Raw genomic sequence first — 13,332 nt, 5'->3', positions numbered from 1 at the left:
CTGTGAATAGGCCTGGGAGAATTTTTCCTCTTGCTCCAGTAAATAACTTGTTACTCTGTGTCCATAAAGTACGTGGACTCAGATACAAGCTAGGAACCTAATTTTTTTGCATCTGTGAAAAATAGAGATGAATCTCATAATTCACATCTGGCTTATGCACCTAATCAGGCAGGGCTGAGTCCTGCCTCGCTGCCAGCAGTGGCCATGTGGAAAGGAAATACTCAAACAACATATTGCAGCTCATCAGCACAGCACGTTGAACATACTCAGACTTCAGCAGCCTCTTCCACTCTGTCCATTTAGTCCTGGGAGCTGCCAGGAGCACCCGACTTCTGCAGATGCACAGTGGAAAAAAGAAAAGGGGGAAAAAAAAAACCCAGGGAACGAACACTGGTGTCTCTAAAGAGGGTGAGTAAATCTACATAATAATGTAGCAGCTTAAAATTAGGAAAAAAATTAGAAATTACTAGGAAAGATTTAATCATAATCCTTTCAAAAGACCGAAGCAATTAGACAAAGCCAGAATTACCAGCAAAGCTGACAAAGGATGTGATGAATGTGCAGCTCAGCTTACAGAGACAAAGACACTGTGTAAGTCTATTGAGCCTAACAGAGCTACTCCAAGGCTGGACTTTGCTAGCAATGAATAGCAATAAAAACCCCCTCATATTTCATGGATTACCTAAAATAAGCAATGTAAACACAGTCCATTACCCAGTCCTATTCAGGCTTATAGTCCATCTTCATTGGCCTTTACCTAGGGATCTTGGCAGGCAGAAAAATAGGGCGCAAGCAGCGCTGGTGGTGCAGGGGGCATTGGCAGAACCTGGGATTTGACCATGCCTGTAGGTCTCACTGAGACCGAATGCCCCGTTGCTATTTCTGCTGTCCCCAACTGGGCAAGACAAGCTGTGAAATCTCACAGGCGTAGAGTGTTTAATTAAGAGGCTCTCCTTTCTGAGATTTGCTAAATAACAGAGAACAACTCTGCACTGGATTTTCTCTTTCCACCTGTGACTCAGAGCCTGCTCTCTTGCTGGTGGCTGTGAGCACATTCTGGAAGTTAGATAAATGTGCAGTCTGTCCAGATACCGAACCTTTCCTGTTCCTAACACCTGCAGGGATGTGATTTCCACACGTCTGGATACAGGCAGGAAGAAAGCCACCTCCATTGTCAGGGGTAGGAGGTTCAGAAAATGAAGTTCCAGCAGTAGCTTTCATACCAATTCACTCCACAACCTTGCCGTGGCATTTTACTTCGTCTGTCACCTCAGTGTAGAGATATCAACGCTTGCTGAGCAGCTTTATCTTCAACATTTACATTTCTTGAGTGCAGGGGACTGAAACAGAACTTCTGTCACACGGAAAGCTTTCTGCCTCAGATTTTGTGAAAGTTCAAAATCTGAGATTTCAACTTAATGCATGGATCAAGATTATTGACATTTCATCATGTGTTTTGATCCGACTGTTGTATTACACTCCAGAGATCCTTCCTTGTGCCATCCAGACACAAAGCACCAAGTCGGGTGGTAATGAATGTAAGCCATACAACTGGAAAAACACGGGAACTCAGTCAACTGTAGAGTGACAGGAGTAGTTTGGTGATGGCTGGCGTGACAGGAGCACCAGAGCTGGGAATGGATTATTCTTGTTATGAAGAAAATGAGGACACAGATTAGCTTTTCCAAGGCACAAGGATCAGATGAACACAATCGCAAATATGGAGGGCTGAAAATCAGAGTGATTGTTAAATATTTTCTTCATATTCTTTCTCTAACCATTATTGGGGATATGCTTCAACAGTCCAATTTTAAGCTGTCTTGCAAAGTAGCAGGCTAAATTCCCTTTATATTCAAAACAGGCTCCTCTGGAACATTATTAATCTCACCTATTTCCAGTGTCTACATTATTACGAGAAGCATCATACTATAAAAGTGCCAGCCTCTGCCTCTCTCTGCTGAGAATGAAAGTTTGAGGCAATTACCTTGGATGTGGGGGGTCTATTGCAGACATCTGACACTAAGGGAGAAGAATTCCTTATCTCTTTCAGCTTTTTCATTACACGATCTCAATCTACCCTTCAAAGTAAAGTACTTGCAAAATGAGCACACAAGGAGGAATTGTAGACGGAACATGGAAACTTCAGGATAATTTTAAGTATGATGGTTAAAAGGTCTTGCTTTGTACCAACATAAACATCCCAATAATTGAGGATTTAAGGATTTGGTGACCAAAGAACTCTAACTAAGAGAGAAAAAAAAATAGTTTTAAAACCTCCCAGTCTTTCCTTGCCTGTCAAAGATGTGTTTCCAGAATCAGATGGTAGTGAATAAGAATGACAGAATTTAATTCTTACAAAGGAAACCTATTTACAGATTTCTGCTTCAGAAGGCACACGGTCGGTTCTCCTGCTTTGCAGGGCAGATCTGGAAATCAGACCCGAACGTAATAAATCAGTGCATGCTCTGGGAGTCACTGGCTGCGGCTGTGTCCTGTGGTGTGCACCAGCTCTCACTGGAGGTTGTAATCCCCCTGCTCTGTGACTTCCCCACTGCACCAAATCTCTTGAAGCAATGCCCTAGGGCTTCAGGAGGGGGCCACCTCCCACAGGGGTGTTTGCTTTGCAGGGGAACTCAGAGTTGGTTCTCCTCCCCCTCTGCTCTGCTCCGGTGAGGCCACATCTGGGGGGCTGCGTCCAGTTCTGGGCGCCCCAGCTCAAGAAGGGCAGGGAGCTGCTGGAGCAAGGCCAGCGCAGAGCTGCCAAGGGGATCAGGGGCTGGAGCATCTCCCTTGGGAGGAAAGGCTGAGAGACCTGGGCTTGTTCAGCCTGGAGAAGAGAAGGCTGAGGGGGGATCTCATCAGTGCCTATAAATATCTGAAGGGCGGGTGTCAGGGGGATGGGGCCGGGCTCTTTTCAGTGGTGCCCAACGCCAGGCCAAGGGGCCACGGGCACAAGCTGGAACACGGGAAGTTCCCCCTGAACATGAGGACAAACCCCTTCCCTGTGCGGGTGCCAGAGCAGGGGCACAGGCTGCCCAGAGAGGCTGTGGGGTCCCTTCCCTGGAGACATTCACCCCCCGCCTGGACGCGGCCCTGTGCCCCTGCTCTGGGGGTGCCTGCTCCAGCAGGGGTGGGACGGGGTGAGCTCCAGAGGCCACTTCTAAGCCCTGCCAGTCTGGGGTTCTGTGAAAAGGAGGATTCTTCTAGTTAAACAATTAATGGCCTGTCATTAGTGACATCTATACGTGTTGTTTGGTATACTGTTTCAGAGGCCAGAAGGAAGTGGGAGAGCCTCCTGCTGACATTACGCACCTGGGTTACCACAGCCATGCATGGAGGCACCTGATTCATGGTGGGAGAGGGGTCTTGGGCTGAAATCTCCGTTGTTCTGCTGTATTTTCCTCTGCTGTCTCTAGGCTGATAAGCAGAGATAACATTATGGAAAGAGCAAAGCAGATTCATCTTTTCTGCATTCTTCCCTGCTTTATGGAGTTGCAAGAGGTTTTCTGCCACCCACCCACTGTTTTTTAAAACAGCTTTATGAGATTTCATAAATATAATCCCATTTTAATAACAGAAGTGGCTTATCCTGATTTGGTAGGTCACATTGGTTCTTTATGTGGGTGCATGACTGTGGCCTACAGGCCATAAGAATTGGCATTCTGAGTCACGCACTGTAGTGTCCTGCACCTCTCTCAGTTGTTTCTTGTCTCTCCCAAAGAAGAAAAAATAATCTCCTTTGAGTATGGGGTGCAGTTCTTTAAACGCCGTGCAAAAAAAAAGGGGGGAAAAGGAGTAACATGTGATCCTTCTAACTCAGGAAATATTTAAAAGCCAAAAAGGTACTTAACAACCTGAGCTGAAAGCACCGTACCTCCTCTGGGCTGATGCACTTTCATGCTTCCATGGAGGTCTTTAGTCCCTTGCAGGGCTGGGCTTTGACAATAGAAGTGCTGTACCAAAAATTGCTGGTGGCAGGCAGTAGTAAGAGAGACCTCAGGCCATTCCAGTCATGAGGGATACATTGATTTATTCCCAGAATAAATTGAAAAGAATAACAAAACAATACACATTGCATACGAGATGAACCTCTCTTTCATAACCTTCCTGGCCAAGGGGAATTTCTGCAAACTGCAATGTTGTTCTTCTCTTCCCACCACGCTGGTGATCATCCTTTTTATTATAACTTCCATGCTCTTTGTTATTGGCATCCAGCTGATAAATTCAAATGCCATTTTTTTTTCTAGAGGAATCCAAATAAAACTAGTTTAACTCTCTTTGCCTCCTCTCCAAATGAAACGCTGTGACACCTTGTCTTTCTGTCAGTTATGCTCTTATTTTACATTGGTTTGTGGTGGTTTATTTGCAGTAAGTAGCTCTTCATCAATAGTCAAGGGTTTCACTAAATCTGTGTGTCTTTTTACTGATGTGGGAGGGGTAAAAAGGAGAGGAAGCAAGCGGTACACAACCTCGCGTAAGCAATACAGAGCCTGTGTACATAAAAGACAAATATTTTGGCCGTATTCAAGTACAGAGAAATTGCTGTCTTCTTAGAGAAAGGATGAGAAAATTTATGGTAGTTCAGACTGAGGCAGTGAAGATTGAAAATGGAGGTTGAATTAATTTCATAACTTGTCCCTTCCTGTTGGCCAACACAAGAAAATACATGGTAACAAACTAAATATAAGATAACAAACAAAATGTAACAAACTTGAAACCACAAAGGAACAACTGTTAACCAACAACAAGAGAAAAACAAGAAAAGATCAGTGTTCAGTTCCTACTACCTCTGAGAATCGCAGCAAACCACCATTCCTTTAAAGATATATGCGAGAGCTCTGCAAAATCTTCAAAGCTTATACCAAGGCGAAACATGGTTACAAAGGAGCAAACGGGTGGCTGTTTCTAATACTGCTTTGAGAAGTGCTTTCCACCCGTATGCAAGTCTGCTACCTCTTTGGATCAGTTTATAAATTCATAGCAACTTCAGACTACCTTGGTCAGACACGAACGTTTGAAGCTTTTTACTTTCCTCAAACACTTTGGGATGCAGCTCCCGTTGAAAGCACATTGATGTTTTAAAGCCTTTTGAAATGATGGCACATTTCCTGCAGTTCGCTGCTTTTGCACCATCTGGCAATTGAAATCTTCTCATCACCAAAGAGATTTTTAGAAGGCATAACGCAGCCGTGCTTGTCATTCAAACTAGATCCGACGGGGTCAGTCCTTAGGAAACAAGATTAAAACCTTTGAGAAACCTTCAGGTTCATTCAGTCCCTGGTGCGTTTTGTTCTTCAGGCCTTGCCAGCAAGAGCAGGTATTTAATCGCTACCAGGCATCCTGGTGGGGTAGCCGTTAGGAGACCGTTTAGTTACTCTTGGCGATAGTGCTTCTCAACGCTTGTCCGTTGCAGAACGAATAGTCTCCAGGCCTCAGAATAAACGTTTGGTACAATTTTGTTTTGTTAAACTCTGGTACATCTTCATAATGGTAGTAATTCATGTGTTGCTGCTATGTGAAGGATCCCACGCCAAGCTCCAGCCTCTTCGGCGTGTGGCAGTGATCTGTACTCGCCCCCGCCGCGCCGTGCTACGGGCTGCCGTCTCGCTGGGTTATTGCTCTCGGTATGAGAGAACCTGGTGTTATCAGACTGCAAAGCAGGACCTGGGATTACTGGGCGGCTGTAAAACATTTTGCTGTTTTTATTGTTCTCAGGGTGGAACCTGCGCTTACCCGGATCAAAGAAGATCGAAAGCGGATCATCTTACCGGCAATCGACAATATCAAGTACAACACTTTTGAAGTGCAGCAATATGCCAATGCAGCCCACGGCTACAACTGGGGCCTCTGGTGCATGTACATAATCCCACCGCAGGAGTGGCTCGATAAAGGGGATGAGTCAGCTCCCATCAGGTAAATCTCCCACGTACTGTCATTTTGGTACTAGCAATGCTTCCATCTGAGCTGTCTGCCGAGGGGGAATTTAAGCGAAGCAGGGCTATAGGCTTTGTCCAGGGACAGCAAAATGAAACTGAAGAAAGCAGGTGGCTCTGCAAGGCTAGGGATGCGTGTGTCGCATCTCAGAGCTGCGCCACAGCGTACGTACGCGTGCACGTGCTCTAGTTGCGAATGTGTGGTTCAAGTTCGCCTTGCGGCCCGTAGTAGGATAGCAGGATCTCTTTCATCTATGCTTTTAATTTCCAGTGGCCTGTGGGATGAGTAATAAGCCAGTGAACCATAGCATGTATGAGAAAGGGAGGTATTTTGTACGTGACTACAAAGAGGCTGGCTTCACTTTTGGTCTGTAGGCAGCACTCGTGGCCGTCAGCCCAAACCAGAGCTTCCCAGCAGCACTAGGAGATGTGTTAGCCTTGCCTTCTTGGAGAGTTGCTCTTTTTCTGGAGAGCTTTGGTCATGTTCTGAGTTTTCCTACTGAATGAATTTTAAAATTAAACTGGACCACATAGAGTGTCATTCTGTTTTTCTCTATAGGGGAACGTTTTACCGTACAAAAATGGAATTTTCTAAGGAAATACTGTTTCAGGAATTGTGAGTGTTTTTAACAACTGTTACAGTGGGGAAACAGGGACTGATAAGGAAGGGGTTTTCTTTCCCCTTCATTTGGAAATTCATCTCTTCTAGCTCGTCATCTCCGGCACAGATGCTTGTGTAACAGCTCCTCTACGATGTACTGCGCTGGGTGAAGGGTACTGTTGTTAGCAACTGCTGAAATAAATGCTAAAAAAATATGAAGCCCAAGTATGCGCTTTAGGTCGCTCTGCCCTTTTTTTGAGATTTCTTAGAAAGGACATAAATTACCACCTTAGAGTCACCTTTATTTTGATGTATATTGGATGATCCTGGAGTAAGCAGAAGCTCTATCGCATGGACCCTGTGTGGCTCTGGCAGAGAAGCTGATGTACTTCCCTTCCAGCGTAGAGCTTGAGCTGTCAGGTCCTGACAAGTCCATCCAAGCACTGCAAACCATGTGCCCAACTGAAAGGATCCAGGTGGTCTTTTGGATGTGAAGGGACGCAGACGAACTGTTCACATTTCTAAGAGATTGGTTGGACGGGGCCATCCCGCAGGACCTGTCCCTTGTGCAGAGGGTAATATTTCAATCCATATTTCAACAAGTGTTGCAAGTTGCTCTTAGGTTCATTCTCATGCCCTGTGACTACAGAGCAGAGCTATACAGTAACATTAACCTTATTTACCACAAGACAGCGCAGTCCTTCATCACTGACCCTTTGCTCAGCTTGAAACCTCAATAAGCAGGAAAGTAATTACTTAGGAAATCAGTTTTCCTGGATAACATGCCCTGCTCTCCTCACATTGTTTTAAAAGTGCAGGTGCTTTATAACTATTTCACTCAGCCCTGAGAAATAGTTTATTGACAAAAGAAAATTAATCGGCCAAAGCTTTCATTCCTGAAATCAGGGTTTCAGTCTTTTATTCCTGAAAGGTTTTGCACACTTCATTACTTCCAGTTTATATGTGAAAATGCTGTATTAATTTTCACATGAGTTGTTCTAGTATTTGACCATCTTCTGTTCTGGAGAAAATGATCATCTATCAGATAAGACTGAACTAAGGGGTTAAACCTCAGCAAGTTCCTTAGACATGAATTTCAGTGGTTGCAGCTCATGCATTCCCTAAAGTACGGAAGCTGCATCTGCAAAACTTCTGAAAATTCAACTACAGCTCCTTTTAATAGAGAAGAAGGAATCTCATCCCTGAAATGCTGGGATAAGGGGTTTTTTTCAGCAATACAGGGCCTGCTTTATCATGCGCTTTCCTCGGGTTTACGTTCGAGCTCTTGCCGGGGTTATACTGGCACTGAGTTAGACTGATACAGAAGTGAATAAGGTCCGAACCGAAGCACTGAGTAGTGTTGAAACCTGACGCACGCAAGTAGCTGGCTCCTGAGAGCAGCGATTTTATTCTGAACCTGAGCAAAGAAACCCTCCATTTCAACAGTGCATAAACTGCCCAGAGACAGCCGAGACAGGCAGCGCGAGGAGGAGAGCGCCCAACCCTGGCTGACAAATACCCGGAGCACTGAGGCGTTGTGACTGTATAAGTATCTCTCCCAAAAATTATGAATTACATGCCCTAAAATGCAGAGACATTAACGTTGAACCATGAACACTTGCCTGTCTCCCTGGGAACACGCGCATTGAGGGCAGTGATCTAGGGGAGCGGAGCATCCACTTTACAGCCCCACTGCGTGGGTTCCTGATGGGCCTCCCAAGCAGCAGGACCTGGAAGGATTTGCTGAAGCGTTTGGCTGTGCTGTTGTGTTATGCCTGCCTATAGAAATACAGTGCAATTGTGTGGCTTTAACTGACATGCCAGCGTAATTATGGTAATGGAAAGAGTGAAAATGCAAGTGTTATTTATGACAAGCATCAGGAAATCTGTACTGGGAATTGAGATTTGAAAGCGCCCGTGGTGGGAACTTGGTAGCTGTAGAAAATCCGGGGTATATTTTCAAAAGGAAGGGGAATTCAGCCCAATGAGCTAACTTTTTCACAGATTTCTGATGGTTTGGGGCAGATTTTGGTTTCATAATCAGCTTTCCCAACCAGGTACTGCAACCATGATTTCTGTTTCAATCCAGTTTGCAAGGCATGCGAACTGGTGCACGTTGATGGTGCTTGGAGCCACGTTCAGTGCATTCATAAGTTTGCAGGCCTGTCCATCAGCACGAAAACTGCAAATTCGTTTAGTCCTTGCTGACACTGTCCCTCTTAAGGCTTCCTTTGACACTGTCTTCAGCACACAGTGGATTTGTTTTTTGTGTCTCTGTGCATTTCATAAAAGAAAAGGCTAATAACTAATAACCCCACAACTGGTTTTGCGGTCGGTGTAGCTGAGTACTTCCTCCCAGATCTCCAAAGGGACTGAAGATTTTCAGCGTTAAAAAATGCGTGCCCTGGTATCAGTGAGGATCAGAGCCCTGGCATTTCTGATGTTTGCATTGTATGAATAAATACCATCCATCTGCAAGAATTGGGTGAGACGTTTAGAAACTAGAGGCCAATTCTTGTTTTCTTCTGGGATTACACGACAGATGGGCTTGCTTCTTTTCTCAGAAGTTTTCTGTTTGAAGCCTGACCCTCTGCTTTCTTGAACACTAACAGTGGTGTGATCCTACCCAGAGCCTTGCTGGGAAGGAGCAGGAACTGCCCCTCAAGTCAGCGGGGCACCGCGTAGGCAGTCATGGCAAGTGCGCACCATAAAATGTCAGATCAGCTGTTGTGCTCCAAATGACAAAGGAGACGTGGCCTTGAAGTACGAACAAAGGTAAAGAAATAGCAAGAACAAAGCCTCAGATTCTGTAAAGATTTCTGATACAGTTTTAAGTCAGTTCTTTTTTTTTTCCCCCCACGTTAATACTCTGAAATTGAGAACAATTGATGTTCCCTGAATCGGCTTCTGCAGGCAATCCATTTTGCATGTTTGACATTTGAGATGTAAGATGTCCCTAACGTGAAGATTTAAATAGGGATTGTTATTTTGACGTGCTGTGTCCATCACGTCATTTTCCATTTGTGTTCCTGAGAACACACTGCCCAAAGACGTCCTTATCATCTGGCAACAAACTGTGTAACAAAGGATCCTATTTCAGAGGGTTTCTAACGGATTTGACTATGCATTGAAACAAGCTGGGATATTTTCTGTATGCAGAAGATACTACTGGTTTTTGGAACAGCAAGGAAGGTTTCCGGTATCCTGGGCTCTGGCTCGCCTTCCCTCACCTGCCGTGATTATGATGGACTGCTCTGCGTTTGATTTCGTGATCAGCAGCCACTAACATTAGAGTCATTAGTCAGCCTCACTCGGCCAAGCGCTGCACAGCTTTCCATTTTATCTTCCTCCAGCAGCAGTGGTGCATTTCATTGTTGCATATGTTCTCACTCACTGCTTCAATATGCCATAGCTTGGTACCAGTGGGAATGTGCACATACACGCACTGAATCAGCCGCTCCGGAAAGCACGTGTGCCTCGCTCATGGATATAACTTAGCGGCTGGTACGTCCCCAGTGAAGTGGTTGGTGCTGCCTGCTTTAGCCAGGGGTGCCTGTGCCCATCTCACGTGCAAGTCAGGCCCCGTGCTGCTCCGTCACAGCGACGGCGGTGCAGCCGTGTTGGGTCTTGCCTGCTCTGGGAGGAAATCCTGAGCTTAGGAAGGGGCTCACCTGTACAGTCATCCGGGATGAACCATGCTGTCTTCTAATAAAACAACTGGTGACTGTGTGTTGGTTGATTATGGCCATCTTTTCAGTTGCTGGTTCACAGGAGCCTAAAACAGAGCAGTTTCTTTTTGATTTGTCCAGATTCTGATGGGTGTCCTGCCTGTCCAAAAAATATACTTCTGTGGGGGACCAGAGAGTTCCTCTACATCCCTGTTGCCCTGCCTTTCCTAGCCGAGCGTGCTGGGTTGCTTTGTTTCACGTGCTATAGCTCTCCAAAGGGGTTAACAAATCTTCCCATCCTTAAGCTTGTCAGTATTTTCCTGTAGCTCCTGAGCAGCAAATCTGTCCTTGAGCTCAGTTCTCACAGCCTGGTGTGGCTCTTTCTTGCAGAAGACAGGAGTTGTAAGAAAAAGTAAATTCTTATGCAGGTATCACGCAGGTTCCCCCACTCATCTGTCAGGCCAGGGGTGAGGTGCTGCTTAGGAACCTCAATCAAAGACACATTCTGCCAGGAAAGGTGGAAAACTCAAAGATATGGTGTCTGATGAGTCATGTGAATCTCTTTCTCTCTCTCTCACCCCTGTATATATAGGTTGATGTTTATATATTTATTTATATTTATATTTACTTTTGTATCTATTTATTTGCATGAGTGTTCGTAGGCCAGTTGTCCTGGAAATTGGACTTGTTGTATGCTCTGAAAACTGATTCAAATGTGACCTGCGTGCATGTGTGCTGACCTTAAGGCAGGGGGAGAAAGGTGTGTAAGGGCAGGAAGACTTACCATATCACATGCAGTACGTCACTCTGGTTCTCATCCCTTTCTCCTTCACTTGTTCTTGATGAAGCCCCCAGGCAACATCCTTCAGTTCTCTGTAAAGGGAAGGAGGGGGACGCACCTGGCTGGAGAAGTGGGTGTTGGCGCCTGCTGGAGTTTTGCCGGCAGAGCCTCGCTCCCGGGGATCTCGCTAAAACCAAAGAGCCGTGACTGAAACCTAGTGGCTTTCATTTCTGGCCACCGTGTCCTCTGGTGCTGGTACCCCATCCCATGGCAGGCACCGCCCTCTTCCATACCATGCCTCTCCTCCCTTGTAGCCTCCCGCCCTGTACCTGCTGCACAGCCGGCGGGGGGAGAGGGAGCGTTGCCACCGTGAAGTGTTGCTCTCTCAGCTTCCTCCCTTCCCGCAGGGTATTACCCAGAGTAATGCCTCTCTCACATCCCCCTGGCTACAGCCATGCCATCAGGTAATTTCCACGAAGTGACTATGCTGTATCTCTCTCCTGTGCAGAATCAATGCTACTCTATGCTGAGTTTTAAGGTTTTAGCTACAAAAAAAGTTTTGCTGTGTTTCCCACGTTATCCTTTCAGTGCTGCCGTTGATTATAATTAATGCTTATAACGTCCTCACTTGTCTCAAATAATATTGCACAGATCAATTAAGTTTCCCAACACCTTTGAGGCGTTGGTAAGAAATAGTACACCTCTAACGGCTATTTTGTGATATCTTCCTTTTAAAAATGTCACTGTTTTACTAGAAAGTACGTGGCTTAAGGAAAAAGGTCCTTTTATATAAAGCAGGTGTGGTTTAGGCTAATATGTTCTACTCGGAAGCCGTGAAGTGCCAAGGGCGTGCACCTTCTCATTTGCTGGCCCTCGACTAGTGAGCAGTGTTTAAGACGTGCTAACACAGGTTTCTTTGCTCATATACCCACTTCTGACTTTCAGAGGAAGTCTTTGCTGCACTGTCCTGCAGGTGGTAGATATACTGGAGTTTTTCAGGTACTGGAAAAACCCGGTGATGGCAGCCAAGTGAGAGGCTCATGCTTTTTGGGGGACAATACTTTTTTTTAAGTATTTGCAATATGTCAAAGTAACGCTGTAATCCAGTATAAAATTATCCAACTATACGCTTAAAGCACTGCTAGGAGTGAATCTTAGGCTTTCAAGCTGATGGAGCAGTTCCCAGGCTTTTAGCCGGTATTATTTTATGTGTTCTTCACAGGTGGGGAAACAGAGGCAGAGGGAGGTGGCTCACTGAAGACCAGTAGACTGACAGAGCTGGGAATAGAGTCGGGGTCCCCGGCTCGCAGCACTGCTACCAGCTCACCGGGCTGTGAATCGCATTACGCTTAGTTTACAGTTGGCTCAGTCAATGCACGGGGAAGTAACGGGCCTGGGCTTGATGAAGGCTGAATGCCCCAAACTCTGGTTGAACTTGATGGAAGTGTTGAACGTGCAGCGTGCAGAAAATTGAACATTGTGCATCGTAGGCAAGTTCCTCCGCCGTGCCAGGGTGCGGCCAGGGCAGAGCCGCGGGCCTCCGAGCTCAGCCTCTGGGGCTGCGGCCGTGACGCTGCGCAGCAGAGCGGTGCCTGCAGGCGGCCAGACTCGGGTAGAGAAAGGCATTCACAGTGGCAACTCTTGGCCGGCTTCTCTGAAAACCGGGATGTGGTTCCTTCCGCCATGGCACTGCTATTGTTGCTCTTTCCTGAAAACACTTTTTTTACTGAATAAGCCATGAAAGCTTGTGGAGTCTCTGTCTGAATATATCTAATGAGACGAAATAAAACCCAGAAGAGAGAGAGGGAGGTGCAAAGGCAGTCCTCAGTGGCATTTGTCTGTGAGTGATGGTTATGTGGTTGCAGCTAAAATGTATTTCCCACCCCCATTCAATTAACAAGTCAGTGTTTTAATGGACAGAGCCGACAGCTGCAGAAATCCATCTCTGAGAGCGAGCGAGCTCCCAGCACCTGAGAGCAGTCTGCAAAGCCTAGCGCTACCGTTCCGCGTTAGGAAGGAAGGAGAAATATCCTTATGGGAGCATCCTACCGCTGTAAGGAGCTGCCTCCAGAGGATTTTGGGGAGGGGAGCTGGAAAGAGAATGAGTCTAAGCCCAAACTAGCAGCTCAGTTTTGCAAAGCAGTGATGCTCTAGCCTTCATCCAGTGAAGCCTGTGTTTAGCTTTAAATACATAAAAAGGAAAATTAAGAAAGTCGTGTGTGTTTCTTCCCTCCACCTCCTTCCTTTTTTTATTATGGTTAACTCTTAAGGAATACCTAAATATTCCCGCAAAGTCTTATTTCATTTCAGAGCTACTGAATTCCCTTTCCTTGGTTATGTCCTTCTTTT

General features: G+C 45.9%; 1 protein-coding gene across 2 annotated transcripts in view; it reads left to right on the top strand.

Moving 5' to 3' along the window:
- The window catches only part of GALNT9 (polypeptide N-acetylgalactosaminyltransferase 9), a 161,035-nt gene that overhangs the window by 64,823 nt on the left and 82,880 nt on the right, over positions 1–13,332 (top strand). For both annotated transcript variants that reach the window (XM_064466496.1, XM_064466497.1), the window contains one exon: positions 5,716–5,913. In XM_064466496.1, the coding sequence (XP_064322566.1) occupies positions 5,716–5,913 (198 nt within the window). The remainder of the gene's footprint in view (positions 1–5,715; positions 5,914–13,332) is intronic.

This window comes from Phalacrocorax carbo, chromosome 15, assembly GCF_963921805.1.
Source record: "Phalacrocorax carbo chromosome 15, bPhaCar2.1, whole genome shotgun sequence".
Lineage (NCBI taxonomy): Eukaryota > Metazoa > Chordata > Aves > Suliformes > Phalacrocoracidae > Phalacrocorax > Phalacrocorax carbo.
The sequence above is the reverse complement of the archived record's forward strand: the minus strand, read 5'-3'. Positions and strand labels throughout refer to the sequence as shown.